The sequence below is a fragment of the Balaenoptera ricei genome, chromosome 11 (genome assembly GCF_028023285.1).
Source record: "Balaenoptera ricei isolate mBalRic1 chromosome 11, mBalRic1.hap2, whole genome shotgun sequence".
Lineage (NCBI taxonomy): Eukaryota > Metazoa > Chordata > Mammalia > Artiodactyla > Balaenopteridae > Balaenoptera > Balaenoptera ricei.
Genome location: NC_082649.1, coordinates 83,051,263 through 83,072,379, shown reverse-complemented (window position 1 = coordinate 83,072,379; position 21,117 = coordinate 83,051,263). Strand labels below are relative to the sequence as shown.

Sequence of the window (21,117 nt, the reverse complement as noted above, 5' to 3'; positions counted from 1 at the left end):
TATCAGTAAAATAAAGAACAAAACCACATGATTATCTCAACAGATGAACAAAAGGCACTGACAAAATGTAACCCTTTAAGACAGAAAATGTACTGAAACACTAAATACTTTCTTCCTAAGATCAGAAACAAGATAAGGATGTCCACTCTCACCACTCCTATTCAACACTGTACTAGAGCTTCTAACCAGAGCAGTTAGGCAAGAAAATGAAATAAAAGACATATAGATTGTACAGAAATAAGTAAAACTAGCTCTATGTGCAGATGATACGATCTTGTACACAGAAAATCTTTAAGAATCCACTAAACTTTAGAACTAATTAATTAATGAATTCAGCTAGGTTGGAGGATACAAGATCAATATACAAAAATGAATTTATTTCTATACAGTAGCAATAAACTAACTGAAAATGAAATGAAAAAAGTTCAATTTACAATAACATCAAAAAGAATAAATTACTTAGGAATAAATTTAACAAAAGAAGTGTAAAACGTATACTGTGAAACTATGAAACATCGGAAATTACAGAAGTCCTAAAGAAATGAAAAGACAGCCTATGTTTATAGATTGGAAAATTTAAGCATTTCTGTTAACATGGTATGCTCCCCAAATTAATTTGCAGATTCAATGTTATTTATCCCTATCAAAATCTCAGTTGCCTTTTTTGCAGAAATTGACAAGCTCATTCTAAAATTCACATATGAGTTCCTTGGTGGCCTAGTGGTTAGGATTCCGGGCTTTCACTGCCATGGCCCGGGTTCAGTCCCTGGTTGGGGAACTGAGATCCCGCAAGCCGTGAGGTGAGGCCAAAAAAAAAAATTCACATAAAAATGCAAAAGACCCAGAAGAGGCAAAACAATCCTGACAGAGAAGAACAAAGCTGGAGGACTCACACTTCTGATTTCAAAACTTACTACAAAGCTGTGGTAATCAAGGCTCTGTGGTACTAGCATAAAGATAGACGTAGAGATCGATAGAACAGGGTCCACAAATAAACCCTACTTTTACGTCAATTAGTATTTGACAAGGGTGCCAAGGCAATTCCATGGGTAAAGAATAGTTTAGCAAATGGCACTAGGTCAACTGGATATACACACGCAAAAGAATAAAGTTAGACCACAGCCTCAAACCAGATAAAAAAATTAACTCAAAATGGATCAAAGACCTAAAAATATGAGTTAAAACTATTAAACTCTTGAAAGAAAACATAGGTATAAATACTTCACGATCTCAGATTAGGCAATGGTTTCTTAGATACGACATCAAAGCACAAGCAATGTAAGATAAAACAGATAAACTGGACATCATCAAAATTTAGAACTTATGCTTCAAAGGACACCATTAAGAAAGTGAAAAACATGCACAGAATGGGAAAAAGTTTTGCCAATATATAAAGAACTCCTGTAACTTATTAACAAAAATACAACCTAATTAAAGAATGAGTAAAGGAGATGCATAGACATTTCTCCAAAGTAGATATGTAAATAACCAATAAGCACATGAAAAGATGCTCAAAATCATTAGTTACCAGGGAAAAGCAAGTCAAAATCACAATAAGATACCACTGAATATCTATTTGTTGGTTATAATTAAAAAGACAGGTAACACCAGGTGGTGTCAAGGATGTGCAGAAGAAACTGGAACTCTTACACACTGCTGGTGGGAGTGTAAAATGGTGCAGCCACTTCGGAAAACAGCCTTGGCCAGTTCCTCAGAGGGTTAAACATAAAGTTACCATATGACCGATATTTCCACTCCTAGGTACGTATCCAAGAAAATCAAAAACATAGGCAATTGATGAGTGAATAAAGAGAATGTGGTATATCTATACCACATGGATTATTATTTGCAAATCAAAAGGAACGAAGTTCTGATACCTGCTATAGCATGGATGAAATCTTGAAAATGTAAGTGAAAGAAGCCAGTCACGGAAGACCAGATTGTAGGATTCCACTTTTTTTGTTTTTATCTTTCAAGAATTTGTCAAATTTATTCACATATGGTTTTCATAATATTCTCTTCTTATTCCTTTCTAACAGCTTAATACGATAGAATTTCCATATTATAAAATTCATCCATTTTAAGGATACAATTCAATGGTTTTTAATATATTCACAGACATGTGCAACCATCATCCTAGTCAATTTTAGAACATTTTCATCACCTCAGAAAGAAACTTGGCAGGATTCCATGTATATGAAATGTCCAGAATAGGCAGATCTACAGAGACAGAGTAGGTCAGTGGTTGTTGCCTAAGGTGAGAACGTTGGGGGAAATGGGAAGTGACTGCTAATGGGTACGAGGTTTCTTTTTGGGGCGATGACGATGCTCTAAAACTGACTGCGGCGATGGCTGCAGCTGTGAGTACAGCAAAAAACCATTGAATCGTACACTTTAAATGGATAAATCATACATTATGTGAATTACATCTCAGAACAGTTATTATTTTTTTTAGTTGTTTTCTCCTTTTTTTTATTTTTTTGTTTTTTTTTGGCCGTGCCATGCAGCTCACAGGATCTTAGTTCCCCGACCAGAGATTGAACCTGTGCACCCTGGGCAGTGAAAGCACAGAGTGCTAACCACTGGACCGCCAGGGAATTCCATAAAGTGCAATCTCTCTCTTTCATCACCCTCATTCACCATATTCTTAAGAGAAGAAAATTAGGTTACAAAACAGTTTGTAGATTCTCATCCAAATTTTCTAAAGGAAAATAGTGCACAGAAAACAAAACCGCAATATATCACAGTTGTTTCTTATGTAAATCTTATAAAGGCTGATACATTTTTCTAACTTCCTAATGTAAATACATACCACTACTTTATTAAATGAAAAACGATATATACTACTTGACAAAATGATAAAAGACTTATAAACCGAGACCCTTCTCTTCACTTTTTTGTCCATTCCTGTTAATGCACCCTGCCCCTAACAACGTTCTGGGATTATTAAGATAGACTAGATAGAGAGATAGGCAGATCGATAGATACATACATACATACAAACAAACGAGACAATGTGATTTGAAAGTAACAATAGTAGGGGCTTCCCTGGTGGCGCAGTGGTTAAGAATCCGCCTGCCAACGCAGGAGACACGGGTTCAAGCCCTGGTCTGGGAGAATCCCACATGCCGCAGAGCAACTAAGCCCATGCGCCACAACTACGGAGCCTGCATTCTGGAGCCTGTGAGCCACAACTACTGAGCCCGTGTGCCACAACTACTGAAGCCCGCACGCCTAGAGCCCGTGCTCTGCAACAAGAGAAGCCACTGCAATGAGAAGCCCGCGCGCCACAATGAAGAGTATCCCCCGCTCACCGCAACTAGAGAAAGCCTGCGTGCAGCAACAAAGACCCAACACAGCCAAAAATAAAAATAAATAAATTAAAAAAAAAAAAATCCTTTAAAAAAAAAAAAAGAAAGCAACAATAGTAAAGGACAATTTCTGGGTGGATACACAAAAATAATTTTAATTGAAGTTGTCCATTAGTAGTAGGCAGGAGGGACTGGAGAAAGGTAAATGGGTGAGGGGGGTGGGAAAGCTCTTATTTGTATTATACTCTTCTCTGTGTTAGTTTAGAAAAAATACATATTCCTGTATTATTTTTTAATTACAAATATTTTACCACATACATTATGATTTACTGGCTCATGAATTATTTACAGAAGAGTTGGATAATTTTTTAAACACATTGGAGGGATGGACTGCCTGTGTTTTCATCATTGCTTTCCAATTTTACTTCATTATAATCAGACACCGAATGATCTGTATGACATTATCTCTACATTATTTGTTGAAAGTTGCTTTGTGGACTACTGGGTCACACACTTTTATTAATGTTCCAAGTGTGCTTGAAAAAAATCAATAATCTTTAGCAGTTAGGTGCAGAACTCCATACACATCCATTAGACCATTCTTGCCATTGTGTTGTTCACATCTTCTATGGTCTTAACAAGTTACCTGCCTGGTCCTATGACTTTTACGGATAGATGTGAATAACTCCAATGAAGATAATAACTGTATTCATTTTTCATTATAATTCTAGCAACATTTTGCTTTATATTTTGAGACTATGCTATTTAGTCCAGGTTCAGGTTTACTACATCTCCCAGGAGAATTGTTCCTCATATCATTATACAATGGGATATAAACAGTAATTGTGGGAGCTGGTTAAGCAACTTATGTAGAACTGTTGCTTCTGCATCTGGTGTTGGGACAGAAACTTAGAAGGCATGCAATCAGGAAGGAAACATGGATGTGAAATGGGGAAGAGCAAGGACAAACTGGAACTCGCATTCTCCCTCACCAATCTCAATGATGTGGGTGACCTACAGCATAAATTGGCACCCTTCACGACAGAGCCCACACAACTGACTCAAAATTTAGAGAAGATGAAGGAGAAGACCCAGTGAGAGTTGGAGGAGCTGGAGGCTTGACTGCTGCCTGAAGTCAACAGATCAGTGATGAGGTGTATGAACTGCAACAGTGCCTGACCTCGCACCAACCTTCTGAGCATGAACATGACCGCTGCTTTACTTCCACCTTACAAATCTTGAGCAATTTTCTCTTGTAGCCAGGCTAACCTGGAACCCTCCTGGAAAGGGAGTTCTAGGAAATAGAGTTCCAGCTCAATTATGCTGACCCAATATGAAGCCACCAAAATTTGCATGCATATTTTCCTCTACCTCTTTAATTTTATTCTTTCTGTATAATTATGTTTGAGGTGTGTCTCTTGTAAATAGCAGATAGCTGGATTTTTCTTTCATCCTATATAGACTGTCTTTCAACTATCATGTTTAATCCATTTACATTTATTGGGATATATGACTTTCATAATTTAAAAAACAATTGTCTTTTAAAAATGAAATGAAATAATACCTGTACTGAAGATATTTGCATACTTTGCATTTCTGAAGTATTTTATACACATAACTTATTACCTACCACTTCTCCAGCAGAGGCAGCCAACATATGCTTCACAGGCATCAAATATGAAGATGAATCAGTGTGCAAAAACCATTTCACATATTCATAGGTGATAAAAAATGCAGCAGCTGAAATTTAAAACAAACCAGTCTTTCACAAAGTTTAAATATATATGCAAACTGCTAAGAGATATGTTTCTTGAAAAAATATTACAACTCTAGTTATTAAATTATGAGATAACAGATGAAGATAATAATAAATATAAGTAATATAAATAAATAAGTATAAATAATAAATACAAATAATAAATTCTAAAAATATAATTATTTATATAATATATACATATATTATATATGTACATATTTATATATTATATATGTATATATTTATAGCTATAAATAAATATAAAGATAAAATAATAATATGTACTATTCCCCCACCCCCACCCCTTCACTCTTGCAGATTTGACTGAGCCCATGTTACATGCCTCACTTCGGACTTACAAACATGCAGATGACATGATCCCTGCCCTGAGGAAGCCTAACAGCTAACCTGGCATTTACCAATTTGTACTGATAAGTCACTTAACACTTTTTAGTTAAGTTTTTTACAAAAGGATATGAATTTCTGTGATCCAAAATATCTTTATATATGGTCATAAAATAATCAACTACAATGATTTCTAGACAGGTTAAAACTGCAAACACATATCTTAACTAAATAAAACATCTATTCCATAATGCTTTGTTGCTAGTTACTCAAAATAACCATGGCTACTTTTTACCACATCAACTCACTTTTATATCAAGGAAACAATCAACTACTGAATTAAAACTGGAAATCAAAATCTCTAAAAAGCTACCCCTATCACCATGAACTAATCTTAGCTGCACAGGAAGGCTTTAAGACTTGCCATGTATTGTTAATAAAAAGATGTTCATCACTCACATAAAAGGTGAGGCACAAAAGATAAATAAATGGCAAATTCATCTTTTGAAGGGCATTTGAACATGTCACAGTAAAGTCTGAAACACTCAGGAAAAGAGCTTGGTAGTGAAAATCAGTTCTCCACAGTTAAAGTCAACAAGCTTGTAAACACCCCTCAGTGGCTAACAAACAAACAGCAGGCCAAATGAGGAGGCACACTGTCCCAGGATGAGTAATGACCATGCAAGCAGTTGTATATAGTTAATGCAGGTCCCAATTCCCACTTGTGATTCTTATTTAGGCTGTTCCTACTTTGGCCTACTCACTAAATGGGCTAGAATATCTCCAGTCGCATTCGGCTCTAAGTTCTACCTGCTACACGTTCCACCCACCCACCCCCACCCCCACCCCCCAGGAGTGAAAACAAAACAAAAAACTATGGTTTTTCTACATTCCCTTCTAAACATGGAGTAAGGGTCTTGAATACAGGTCTTTTCCTCTCTTCTTTCGACCCTCAGTCCCTTCCATAACCCCTGCACAATACGTTCTCTAAAAAGTCTACAAGCCGCTGAATGTTACACTGGTGCACTGTACTCTGACTAGAACCTTAACCAATAGCAAAAATTGTTTAAAGTGCCACGTAAAAAGTTTCAATTCACCAAAAATTTGCAGAAAAACAGAAAGGCCATTTCTGAAACACTGGCACTTTGACCCAGCATCTCCCATTCAAAGATGTTCTGTGGATGGCAAAAAAAGAAAAAGAAAAGCAGGGCAAGAAGAACACCACTTTCTCAAACATACAGAAATTCAAAACTACATTCTGTATGTAAACTCCTGCTGACAAGAATCTAAACCAGCCCTGTGAGCTTAATGGAGCACCATGTACCCTGCAGACCATCACTAATACTTCATCTACCAACAATTCCTACGTAATACGTAAGAGAAAAAATAATATTTACAATGATGAGGGAGGCATCATAAGAATGGATGACCAAAAGACAGGGACTTAGTAACATATTTCTTTGCAATTCCCTAGTTCAGAGGTTCCCAAACTTGTCTGCATATTAAAATTACCTGGGGATTTTTTTTTTTAAACCTCCAAAGCCCAGGCCACACTTCAGGCCAACTAAATCCCTAATCTCTGGGAGTGGGACAGCAGTAATTTCTTTAAAAAAAAAAAAAAAAAAAAAAAAATCTCTTCAGGTCATCAGGTGATTGCAATGCAGACAAATTTAGGAACCAAGGCCCATCTCCCACATATAGAGCTATACTTGGCATGGAGTGGGTCCTCAGTAGTGACTTGCTATGATCAATTACTGAAAATTAAGACATAAAATAATTCAAGGATAACCTCAAAACAGTTGGCTGCTCTAAGGATGGCTCGGGGAGATAAACTAAAGGACCAAAAAGATTTGCTCTACAAATCTTTATGTGAATGTTATGCTCACAGATGGATACAGATGGACATCTTAACATCAAGTTAACAAGAAAGAATTTCTAATGAAATATACTGAGAAAAAAGAAATCAAACCCCAGAATTTAAGAATCTTCTGGAGCAGGGGTTTTGTGAGTCAGAGTGTGAGCGCGTGTGTGTGTGTGTGTGTGTGTGTGTGTGTGTTTGATGGTGGTGGTTTTCTGTTTGCTTAGTCTGCTTTTGAGTGCCAATCAAAGCAGCAGTAAACAATTATTAAAATAAGTATCTGAAAAGAGGTGGATTAAATGAAACAGATTATACTGATTATAGAATAAAAGGGTCATAAATCACACAACTTCAAAACCAAAACAAAAGCAAGACAATGGAAAGAGGTTAGTGGGAATGGGTTGCATCATCTGAGAGCAATTTAGTTAAGACAAAGATTTAATGCCTCTTAGGTTCATCTGCTCCACCAGAATCTCCAAGCCAGTGTTTATTAAACTCAGCTTCATATCTGAATCACCTGGGAAGCTACAAAAACTTCTGATACCCAGGCAAAGACCAGACCAATTAAACTTCTCATGGAGACACAGGCATAAGTATTTTGTAAAGCTTCCCAAGAGATTCCAACATGCAGGCAAGGTTGAGAACTGCTGTAAGACATCACAATCAATGTTACAGGAACACTTTAAGGATTCTAACAAGGAGTTTTAACAACAACAAAAACCACTCATTTAAAGATTGCTCATTTTTTTATGACAAATACAGTAGAATGGAATCTATAGTACCAGCTGAGTCAAAAATAATGGATTAATGAATAGAAAATAAATTCAGGAGATCAATTACATCAATCATATAAGGAATTCTATATAGGGTTGGACCACATACCATTCTGAAAATAAATCCCATTATCTTGGCTTTATATAAAGCAGTGATAATACCAATATAATTTTTACCATTAGGAAAGGATCCAATAGCAGCAGAAGGAACGCCAGCATATATTCCACGAAAACCACCAGCCTTATTAAATCCTTGGGGGCTCTGCAGCCTGGTTTTAATGGTATCCAGAGGAAATAATATCAAGTCAACACAGACACCTGCTACCCCACCAGCCTTTAAAAAAAAAAAGGAAGAAAAAGAAAAAAAAGGTTACAATAAAATAAACTGCCATTTTGGGGATGGGGTAGTTTTTAAAGCATATTTCTTTAAGTATGGTTTTAAAGTATACCACAGACTACTTTGGTACAGTCAAAACACCTCTTACCTAAATCTACAGACTGTCCTGGGAAAATAACCATTATTGTGATATATTTTCAAATTGTAAATTTTATATTACATATTCTGTTTTAAACAAATGTTTAATGATTTCTAATAATTTTAAAATAAATTTCAAGTTCATTTTTAATGATTTCATAGGGTTCAAAAAAGTAAACAAACAAACCTCAGAAAGGTAAAGAGTTCAAAGTCTCCTTCCCTGTCCCTAAAAACCCAGGTAACCACTTTTGGTTTCTTACTGTATCCTTCCCAAGTTACTTTAGGCATATATAAGCAAATATGAATATGTATTTTATTTTACCTTTTTTTTTTAAGTAAAAGGTGGTATGCTGCACCTTGTTTTTTTCATTTGACAATTTATCTCAGTGATCTTTCCAAATTACACCAAATGTTATATTTTTTGCCTTTTTAACTAATGAGTAGTGAATCTGCATTAAGAAAAAAATTGTTTTGAGACTTACATTCTAAATGGTAATGCTCCTTGTGAATCTAGATCCATATTTTAAGAATCACACATATAAGGATTCCTATGGTATCCTCTCTACTTTGTGTATATTTGAAAATTCCTTGATACTTTTTAATTTAAGTGAATAAATGAAGGGAAAAAAAAGAACTAAATTCCTAGAGGACATTAAAACCTGACCCAAACTAGTCATCTCCCAAGAGATACCATGTTGCTTTGGGGAAGATGCACTTTAAAAACTGATTAAAAACTAAGTTTTCACCTCGTGATTACAGTAAAGCATATGTAGAATATTTTAAAAACTGGTTACAGCTTAGTCAAAGGAAAAAGAGACTCAGAAAAATATGAACTCAGAGACTGTCAAAGAAAGGTCAGCACACAAGGTCTAAAGGCATCATTTCAAGATATGAATCAACACCATTTTAGAGTAAGCAGACAGAAGAACTACGAAGAGGCAACTCTCAACACGGTTCCTAATAGTGTTTTAAGCTGAATTGCTAACTTTTCCTATCTTTTGGATTTTGAACCATGTGAATATATTACCTATTCAAAAAGTAAAAGTAGACATTAAAAACTATATATTCCATGACACAGAAAAAGAAGAATCAGTACTATTTAAACATACAGGCAGAGTTCAAAATGATCCGCCGTTTCCATCCTTTGGGTTTACAGGATGCTCAAGTGGTACAAAGGTTAGTACCTAGCAAACACTTTCTGCTCTACTTGCCACTCACCATAAAACCACTTCAAGACTTCATTGGAAAAATGAAATTACCCTGATGAGAAATGCAATAATGTCTATTTTTCAATTAGTTAGCATAGGTAATTATTAAAAATTAGTGTACACTAGAAAAGTACATTGCCATAGGGACTTCCCTGGTGGCGTAGTGGTTAAGACTCTGCCTGCCACTGCAGGGGACACGGGTTCGAGCCCTGGTCTGGGAAGATCCCACATGCCGCGGAGCAACTAAGCCCGTGTGCCACAACTACTGAGCCTGCGCTCTAGAGCCCGTGAGCTACAACTACTGAAGCCTGTGTGCCACAACTACTGAGCCTGAGCTCTAGAGCCCACGAGCCACAACTACTGAAGCCCATGCACCTAGAGCCTGTGCTCCACAACAAGAGAAGCCACCGCAGTGAGAGGCCCACACACTGCAACGAAGAGTAGCCCCCGCTCACCGCAACTAGAGAAAAGCCCGCACGCAGCAATGAAGAACCAACGCAGCCAAAAATAAATAAAATTTAAAAAAAAAGAAAAAGAGAAAGAAAAGTACATTACCATATACATTAATACTATATGATCAGCCTGAAAGGCATGACAGAACCCCAAAGACCACGCGGGATACTCTGCGAATGACCTAAAAAGTTGTCACCGGGCTTCCCTGGTGGCGCAGTGGTTAGGAATCCGCCTGCCAATGCAGGGGACGCGGGTTCGAGCCCTGGTCCGGGAAGATCCCACATGCCGCGGAGCAGCTGGGCCCGTGCGCCACAACTGCTGAGCCTGTGCCCTAGAGCCTTCGAGCCACAGCTGCCGAAGCCCGCGCGCCTAGAGCCCGTGCTCCGCAACAACAGAGGCCACCGCAATGAGAAGCCCGTGCACAGCAACGAAGACCCAGCGCAGCCATAAATAAATAAATAAATAAATAAAACAGAAAGAAATTGAAATGGTACAGATGGCCCAAGGTTTTAAAAAAAAAAAAAAAAAAAAAGTTGTCACCAAAAGAACACAGAGATGGGCCAGGAGAGCACCACAAGTGGGAGTAAAAGAATGACAATGTGGGATTTCCTTCCGGATATAAAGGTGGCCTTTTCTAAGTCAAAGGAAAAAGGTCACAAGTAACGTAGCAAAGTTAAAAAGAAAAAAAAAGCCAACTTTTTCAACATTCTTCTCACTTATTCTTTAAGGATTTTATAAAATTCAGTACATAACAAAATATTTTGCCTGCCTCTTCATTTTCTCAAAACACAAGAACTAAAATCTTGGTGAGAATGACTGATATGACTGGTTTCTTTAAAAATAGCTGCACTTCATTCTAATTTTCTCTTTAATCTTAGGAGTGGGTTCAGAGAGATGTTTGCTATCTACTGCTAAATTTTAATCAATAAGCGAATTACTCTTTTAATCTATTTGGCTCCTTTGCATGCATTGATTCTCCAGCCCTTCTTTCATCAGAATTCTTATCGTCTGAGAATAAAATGACCAGATTGAATCTATTTATCTAGTAAATCATGAATCAAGTTACTAATTGCTTCTGTGGATTTCAAACTTCTATAACTCAAATGTCACTTAAATTCATGAGACTGAAAAAAATGCTGCTAACAGAAGATTAAGAATTACCTATGTATTTAGACACATAGCAACATACCTAAGATTTAAACAAAAACTTTAAGGAATGCTTATAATTTTTCATCAAGCCAGCATCAACTGAATTATAAGGAACTCTACCGATTTCTTTTTTTCTTTAGCCTGAGAATTTTATTTATGATCACTATCAAAAATGTTATCAGGCGGGACTTCCCTGGCAGTCCAGCGGTTAAGACTCCGCTTCCACTGCAGGGGGCATGGGTTCGATCTCTGGTTGAGGAACTAAGATCTTGCATGCCACGCAGTGTGGCCAAAATATTTTTAAAAATTAAAAAAATGTTTAAAAAAAGGTTATCAGGCAAAGGGTTAGTTTCAAGATTTATGGTAGCTTACACTGAAAATCCTAAGTACTAGACAAAATCCAAAGAAAGAGAACATAACCCAGATAACCAGCAAGCCTTACCATAGCATAACAATTTATTGAGATCTTGATATCATATAGATAAAGTACACAGCACCACCTTAATTTAAAAATGGAAAAAGTGCTGGCGGGCTGTAGAGAGAAAGTGTATAATTAGTGAAATTAGACCCTTTGAAATTCCTCTGGGAGTTGAAAAAAGTCAAGATTACATGAAGCTGGCAAAACAGAAAAAAACAAAGCAAAAACAAAAAAACTCACTGCTGCTCAACTACAGGACAAAATCAAACCATCCATCTAATTTAACTAAGCAAAATCATCACAGGCCCCTGGCCTAGACCACAACTAAAAAGAACCAGGCAAAACATTAACATGGCTTCTCGGGGAAACATCCCTCCCTGACGTTCTCAGTTTCCTCCACCTCATTGCAGAGCTGTGGCTTCCGCTTCCTGTGATACTTGCCTTCTTCCCCCTCCACCATCCATTCTCCCCGCAGCGCTCCTTGGCCCTCTACACTAATGTTGTCTGTGTAAAATACAAATTTCAATTTCATCTTGACACTCTTCAAAGTTTCCAAAAGCCCTTAGGATGAAGAACAAAATCACAGTGCAGCCTACAAGGCTCTAGAAGTTCTGGCCCTCATCTACCTCTCCACCCTTAACTCCATAATTAGCCCCTTGCTGGGTACCTTCTTACCACCTTGATCTCTCTTTTCCTCCAAGTCATCTGATTTTCCTCATTTCTAGGACTGTGTCCCTGATCCCCCAGTCTAGGTTTAGACCCTCATGTTTCCACACACTGATCAGAATTCCAATTCTATAGTTGAGCATCTGACCATTTCTTCAAAGACTGTATGTTCCACGAAACTATAAGATCCATACCTGTTTTGTTCACCAGTATGTTCCCAGCACCTAGTACACAGTAGGCACTCAATAACTATTTGAAGAACACATGAATTAATGACTATAACAAAAGGTTACTAACCATATCTTAGAAGGTACTACAAAGCAACCTAAAAAAGGTACATCAAATTTTTTAAAAATTGCAAAACACAGGACCAAGCAATTCCCAAAAGAAAAATATAAACAGCCAACAAAATTATGAAAATATGCTTCCCCATCATCAGTGATCAAATAAAAACAAAATTTTAAATTTCCCAATTACATTATAAAAGATTATAAATATGAAAATAGTTATGGGTATTAACATAAACAAATTATTATAATCTATTGAAGGACAAATTTGGCAATTTGGCAAAGTACTGTAAAATACTTGATCCAGTTATTTTATTTTTAAACATTTCTTCCACATAAGTTCATAAATATACAAGAATGTCTACTATAGAATTGTTTCTAACAGTAAAAAACTGGAAATAACCTAATAAGTTGTATTATATCAGAATAACGGATTGCTACACAGCCTTTAAAAGAATGAGATTGACCTGAACTTGCTGATACAGAAACATGTTATATTCTTAATTAATCAAATAAGCTACAGAACAATATATGCTGTATAATCCCACCTTTCAAAGAAATGTGTATTTATTTGTCTATGCATAATTACAAGTCTGGAACCATACACACCAAACTGCTAGAAGTTATTATCTCTGTGGAAAAACATTCGGGATGAGGAGTATTTTTATTATTATCTTGTTGATTTTTGTATTGTTCAAGTTTTGCTACTTGAGTACTACAAGTACCCAATGAGTACTACAAACATACAAAAGTAGAGCTACTCAAATTAATATTCCCTCACCAAAAAAAACCAAAAACAAAAAACAACAACCTGAATTCACTGGTCACATTTGGTATACAGTAGGCACTCAGTAAGGGGTAACTCAGAACCTCGACCCCTAGACCCTAAACTACCTGTTCAGCTTCATCTGGCACACTCTTGACCTTGAGCCTCGTCCACTCTGACTACTCTGTTTCCCAAAAACGTCCGGAAACTTAACAGTTCTGTGCTCCTGCTTAGGTTTTTCTCTCAGCCTGGAAGGCCCTTCCAATGCCTCTTGCCTCCTGTCTACTACAGCCAGCAGACCCCCTGCTCCCCCCGGCCATTACATACACACAAATACATACACACACACACACCCCTGCCAAAATCCATTTCATTGTTAAGACTGTGACCAAACGCCATATCCCTCCTGAAGCCTTTCCCAGTCTCCCAGTCAGCATTAAAGGCTACTTCCTTAACGCCCCCGGATAACTTTGTTTACACTTCACTTTCAGTACTAACCACCATGGCTGACACCAAGATCCTTCAGAGCAGAAGCCAGGTGAGTGACCTTGGCCCTCCTAAGTATATAACCCAGTGCCTGGGATGCAGCAGGGCTTCCACACTTGTTTGTTGGTCTGAATCACATGGAAATGTAAGATGATGAGAAAACACTTTACGGAAAGATTCAACATTCAGAAGAAAAACTTCAGCAAATCACTCTCTGGTTGTCCTGCGGCAGTTTGTCATAGCACCGGGACAAATGAAACCTGGTGTTACCTGCTGCTATACTTCTTGGCATTCCACAGCTCCACTGACAGCTTTGTGGTATATTCAGGGTGACTTTCCCAGAAATCCTCTGCCTTTCATCACCTCCTGACGGGAAAGACTGTGTAGGATCAGTGTTGTTTGGTAAGGCTATTCTCAGGAATACAATAATGGTTCTAGAATTTGACTTGAGTATTCTTCCATTTCTCCAGAAATTCTTTCAGATTAAATATTGCCTTAGACTACAGCTTTGGCATCAGACACGCAGACCTGGCTTCAATCTCAACTGGGTCTCCCTAGGAAAGCTATTAAACCTAGGTAAGCCCCCATTTCTTCATGCATGAAAGGGGAAAAATAATAGTACCTATACTTCACAGAGTTTTTGAGAACTGAGTGAGATTAAATGAGAATTAAATACAACTACATGAGCCTGTTACATGCTTAGCAAAATGCCTGCCTCAATTACCAATAAATATGAGTTATCATTTTTAGTGTTATGTTACTGTAAATATCCTTCCAAGTTTGCTGATGCCCTATTTCTGACAGGCCAATATTAAAACCCATGTGAAAGACGAAGGAGGACTTGACCAAAGACTGAAGATTGCATTCATATATTAAACTGAACAATAAATGTATATACAAAATCGATAAATTCAAGTCTTTCCTTACCAATAATGAATGAAAAGCTCTCCTCAAATTCTGCCCCCCTGGACAAGAATCACCCACGGAGTCACACAATAGAAAAACCAAATCATGCGACGTGTGCAGGAACGATTCAGCGTCAAACTCAAAAAACTGAGAAACACTACTGTTCAAATTTCTTTATGATGCTTGGATGTGAATTTATGGGTTATTTTTTTTTTTAACCAGAATACAAAAAAAAAAGAAGACAAAATTGTAACCATATGATTTCTGCTCTGAAAAAATTGCATAAGCACACATTAAAGTGCTCAGTAAATGGTTACTTTTTATCATCATGCACAATTACATGGTTAATTTTCGTTTTATTTTCTGTTAAATGTCTGCTCCCACTTGACTGCACACCCCTGAGGGCAGGGACCGTATCTTTGAGGCTCCTGCTCTTCCCAAGTACCAGAGCAAAGGCTCACACATATGTCTGGTTAAACAGGTAACAATACCTGATTCGTGGAGGTGGAAAAACTGTGGGTACAACTTTTATCTTCCCTCTATTTGGCATTTTGTTACTCAAATTCTGTGTGTACCGTTAAAATTTTAATATTTAAAACTTATATCTGAACACACAGCATTTGGTTTGGAAGTGGTACAAAAGCATATTAAGTCATTTACAGCTAAATTTCAGATTCTAAAACTTTCCCAGGACCCCCTCTTATACTGAAAGAAAAATGAGAAAGAAAAGGTAGCTCCATCTCCTCGTACTTGAAATACAGAAGAAATGCCTCCATCATGGCAGTGGTTCTCGATTGTGGTCCCAGACGATTGGTGGTCTCCAAGGGTGCTTTGCATGCTCCACTGATTGACCAAAATTGAGAATACACCTCTGTCTAGGTGACAGCCTACTCAACACAAAAATGAGCAAAAAAAGGAAGACCTGCCCACTCTGACCGAAATGACGAAAAGAAACAAGTCACACAAAGCAAGCTTGAGAATGTGCAGCATAATTCCCAATCCCTTAGAGATATGGAGATAATGCTTCATCATCAGATACTAACTTCCTTGACTCCAGAAAGCAGACTAAGAAGCTGCCTTCCAGAAAAGAAAGGTATGAGGCAAAAAACCCTGAAAACGTCCCTTCAACTTCATTCTTATCTTTTCTTCTGTTTTCTTACCCCACCTAAGAAGCCTTGGCAACATAATCCATGCCACTGCCCTCAAGTCCCTTTCTGCCAGTGGTTCTCAGCAGAAGGGCAGGTCCAGTGAGAAGACGCAAATATTATGAAGAAACTTTTTCAGAACCACCTCCCTAATGTAAGAAAAGAAAAAACAAAATATTAAAAAAAAACAAGAACAGTACAAGCAGTCCTTGCTTTGCACAGCACCGAAACGCATGCATCTCAGTTGCCACAAGGAACACAAGTCCTCAAACAGGACGGGTGAATTACAGTGACCACAGTGACATTTCACAAAAATGGATAATTGAAAGAGGGAACTGGCCAGCAAACATGAAAGCGGGGCAAATAAATGACAAGTGGTTAACAATGAAAGTGACATTCAAGTCAAATGTAAAAGGAGTTATAAAAGAATTAGCTGGCCGTGGGAATATCAACTCTGCTGTCGTTGGAGAGATTCTAGACATGCAGCCAGAGGAAAGTGAGTGAAGGCAAACTTATCACCATATACGGGGAAAGAGGCTGTGACGAAAAGGACAAAGATGTCCCAGAGCAAGCTGTGCCAGCAAAGATCTCCACATTAAAGGAACACTTGTTCTGTATTGCAAGTTATATGACTTAAAAATTACTTCTGATACTTTTTTTTTTTACAAAGAAATACAATCTTAATGTTTTAAATTACAGTGTACTAAATGTTAGTTTCTCTTTTTTTTTCCGCTTCCCTATACTTCTACAATCGACAGTAAGAGAGTTATTAACATTGACAAGAATTTTTAAAGGTCGTTAAATAATCATAAGTGTTTTCATCAATTATTAAGATCACTCCGCATGACGTCCACTCGCACATTCATCTTTACGGCCCCACATTACACGCAAAGGACTGCCTGCACTTCACACTGCAGAGCACCAACACGTGCCGAAGTTCCTTCACCTGTAACCCAGTTAAAAGTAACTGAGACAGGGATGCTTTTGGTTTCACTCAAGTAACAACCCAGATGAACTACAAGGTCGATGAAACAGCTAAGTACTGAAAAGGGAGAGAAGATGTCAGGCTGGAAGGAAAGACTGGTTTGGAGGTATGTTTGTTTGTTTGCTTGTTTTGCACTGAAAAGGTAGAAGAAAAAAGTAGGGCTACTATCGGAATTATTTCATTCCATCTTGGAGGATTTCAATACAGCTTTTTTTTTTTTTTTTTTTTAAGGAATGGAATAAAGCCAGCCCTCCATATCCTGGGGTTCCGCATCGTCAGATTCAACCAAATGCAGATTCAAAATATTTGCAAAAAGAATTCCAGAAAGTTCCAAAAAGCAAAACTTGAATTTGCTGCATGCAGGCAACTATGTTCATAATATTTATATTGTATTTACACAGTATTTACCTTGTATTAGGTACGATAAGTAATCTAGAAATGATTTAAAGTATACAGGAGGATGTGCACAGGTTACATGCAAATACTACACCATTTTATATAAGGGACTTGAGCACCTGTGGATTTTGGTATCCACAGGGGACCTGGAACCAATTCCCCTTGGCTACCAAGTTTTAATTAGGCATGAACCAGATGTGTACAGGTACAGTGTTGTATTTTTTCTTTCTTTTTTTTTAATCTCATAAGCATTTTCCATGTTACTATTATAGCACATGCTCTTCACAAGCACTGTTACCAATGGCCCCTAAATAGTCCATGAGATGCATCTATCACCATTCCTCTTTTATTTCATGTTTTCCTATTATCTTCACTGAGTTAAATGTTATGAACATCTTTAGGTCGCTAATACTTATTTCAAACTGCTCTCCTAAAAGCATGCACCAGTGAATGTACTCTTGGTGGTTTTTTTTCTGAATAGTCTGCTCTGTGTTCCAAATGAAAACTTAACATGCCAGAAGCTCTCTCCTTATTCAGCTCTACAGCCCTTCAATCCTGCTCTAGAAACTTGAGGAAGGAAACAGTTAAATATCTGCCCTACGTCAGGCTCTGTACTACATCTCACTTAATCCTTAGAAGCCGAGGCTCAAGACTTCTGCAAACATGTGAAGTTGCATTCATTCACCCAACAAGTGCTGAGTGCCTACGAAGTGTCAGGCATTGGCCACACAGTAGTAAACAAAACAGAACTCCCTCAGGAGTGCTTAGCCTGCCTCAAAGATGCTCCCAACCGTAAAAAAACAACAACAACAACAAAATAAAATGGCCACTCCATTTCCGGACTACTTCAATAATAAAAGCTTCTAATGGCTTTCGTTATGCTTCATATAAAATCCAGATTCCTTTCCACTGCCCACCAAGACTCCCCCCGGCAGGCTTTGTCTAGCTCTCCAACAGCACCCCCGACACACTACCCTCACCCACTAGGCCTCAGCCACCATCGTCACATCCTGAACTCTTTCCACCTGAGGATTTTCGCACGTGCTGCTCCCTCTGAACTTTCCCCTCTGCTCATCAAAATGACTTGCCCCTTATCTTTCAGGTCTTAGCTTAAACGTCAGCTCCTCAGGGCCTTCCTTGGGCACTCCATCTAAAGTAGGTTTTCCAATATTATTCTCTCTCTCTCCCACCTCAGTTCATTTCTTTCACAGTACTTATCATATAGCCTAGGTTTGTTTGCCATCAAATCTCCAAGGGCAATCACAGTACCAGTAGACAGAACACATGGCAGATAAACTGCATGCTAAATGAATTCGCCGGGAGTAAAATCTAACTTCCTTCAAACTTCTACCAGTCGATCCCAATTTTACCCTCTGTAACTACATTGAAAAAAGAAGTAAGCATGTGTACCCTTCTTTAATAAAATAAATAAATTTTAATACAATTTTTCTTTTGTTAACTCTGACACTCACCTGTTTTTAGCAACTGCTACTGTTGCTGACTTCAGAGATAGTCTCAAGGAGCAGTAAATGGAATCCCATGTTACACTGCTTGGAATCTAAGCTCCAACACTTCCACACATGAAATGTATCTCACTTGTGTGACTCTGGACAAATTATCTAACATACTATTCCTCAGTTCCCTCATTTGGAAAACTAGGATAAGACTTCAATTGTTTGTCAGGCTTAAATGAGATGATGTATGTAAAGAGCTTACCCTAGTTCCCGGCAGAGCAATGTTAATTGTCACAAGTACTACTGCTATCTCACCAGCTGGACAGGAAAACGTCTTCAAAGGGGTAACATGTTTCTTTGCATCTCTAAAACCTAGCTTCTACAAATATCAACAAATCTAGATTTAAAACCATCATTCCACCAGTCTGGGTAAGATCCCCCTTCCACATCTTTCCATGCACTCTGAAACTAACCCTCATCATCATTTATGATAACAATCATTTCACCCTTCTGCCTCCACCACCTGACCCATGCGGCCAGGTCTATCTTGTTCACCATGTTATCTCCAACACCTGCAAAAACATTTGATAATTAAACGAAGAAAGTCCTCTGGGCCTCCGTTTCTCAGGAAAAGCTTTTGAAAAGTTATTTGTCTATTTTCTGCCTCTGCCCGCTCTCCTACAATGAAAACACAGGCAGCCAATCTGTCTTGTTCACTACTGTATCTAGTATCCCCTACTGAACATGTCCTAAGAAAGGTTTCAAAATATTTATTAAAGGATATGGGGGTGGGGGTTGATGTTAAGACACGTTGATTCTCGTTGTTTTCTAAGGAATTAAACACCACTGACGTACTGGCTCAACGCGCGGCTATTTTTGCTCATCAGTATATACCCAAAACCTAGAAAAATGCTCGGAAGCAAAATAAGCAGATTAATTATATACAGGATGAATGAATGGATGCGTCATTTTCCGAGACTGAAAAAAGATACAGCAAAATGAAACCACAGTCTTGACCAGGAGGTCTGTGAGCGACTCCAGTTGTTTTATTACATATATTTCATTAATTGCCAAGCTCTCCAGAGTATGGTCACAGTATACAATTGAAACTTTTCTTTTTCCGTTAGGTAAACCGCGGTGCGGAAGACTAAGAGTCAAGTGCCACCCCTATCCCACCCCCGTCTCTTTCTGGCATACAGGTAGGAAACTCAGGACCTTGACACGAGGCCCGGCGCGGCCCAGGAGCCCCGTGCTTCCTCCCAGACCTGGTGACCGGTGACCCGGGGATGATTCAGCGCGCAAAACCGGAAGGAGGTGCTAGGACAGGGAAGCCTCCGGCACGCCTAGCGCCCCCACCCTACCGCCCGGTACTCACCACCAGCGAGGCTGTGAACCCAGGCCGGTCCATGGCCGCACAGACTCAGTCAAGGTTATAATTCAAAGCTGAGCCGGCTCAGGTCGTGGGCCCCGGCACTGGGCGCCGCCATCTTGGAGGCGGGGCATGTAACGCCGGCACTTCCGTGGCCACGTGAGGTTGAACCACAACAATTACACGTGCAACCGGGGAAGCTGGGCCAGGAGGAGGGCGAGGAAGGAGGGGCGGGGCCTGGAAAGTGTGGTCGAGTCAAGGCTCGCGACTCTTCTCTGCCTCCGTTTCCTACAGCTTCTGAGTGGGCCAGGTGGAGGAACTCTCGCGAGCAAACGAGCCTCGACTGGGAACTAGGCGTAGCGAGCCCGGTGATGAGGAAAGGGTGAAGCCCAACCTTAAACACAAAAGAGGCGTGGCTATATGGAAGGCGGGGCCATGGAGAGGCAGGACTAGCTTCAGCGGGCGAGACCTGTGGCTTCCAATGAGTTATTTGCTTTTATCTGTTGGTTTCACCTGTAGAAATTTTGTCTGAGTTTCCATAAAACAGACTCATTATCAGAAAAGTATTAAATATAGAAAAACATTTCAAAAATTTCCTTACTCGAGCTAAAAATTAATGTCCTCTACTTCTTACCAGCAGTTTTTGCACTTAATATAATTCATTTGTTCGGTTATTTACTTGCTCATCCTGTTAGCTGTAGTATCAGTTGCACACTTCAAAGACCACTTTAAGTACTTAAAGTTTCTCGCAGTGGACTTGCCTTTACATTTTTCAAACAAATACCTTCTAAGTTTCCTTCTATTAAGAGCCAACTGCATCTCAGATGTGGTGCTCTAATACAGCCACTTTGTAAGGTAAGCACCATTAGCATCCTCATTTTACAGAGAACCCTGATGCTCCAAGAGGTTCA

The 21,117-nt window shown here is 38.6% G+C and overlaps 1 protein-coding gene across 3 annotated transcripts in view; it reads right to left on the bottom strand.

The window, feature by feature from the left end:
- The window catches only part of SLC25A26 (solute carrier family 25 member 26), a 141,201-nt gene extending 120,647 nt beyond the window's left edge, over positions 1-20,554 (bottom strand). The window contains exons 1-3 of one of the 3 annotated variants that reach the window (XM_059940151.1): positions 20,213-20,554; positions 8,221-8,377; positions 4,942-5,051 (exon numbers count right to left, since the gene is read on the bottom strand). In XM_059940151.1, the coding sequence (XP_059796134.1) occupies positions 4,942-5,051; positions 8,221-8,377; positions 20,213-20,245 (300 nt within the window). In that variant the 5' untranslated portion in view covers positions 20,246-20,554. The remainder of the gene's footprint in view (positions 1-4,941; positions 5,052-8,220; positions 8,378-20,212) is intronic. The other 2 variants (XM_059940150.1, XM_059940152.1) reach the window with 2 other exon arrangements.
- Positions 20,555-21,117: the final 563 nt, after the last annotated feature.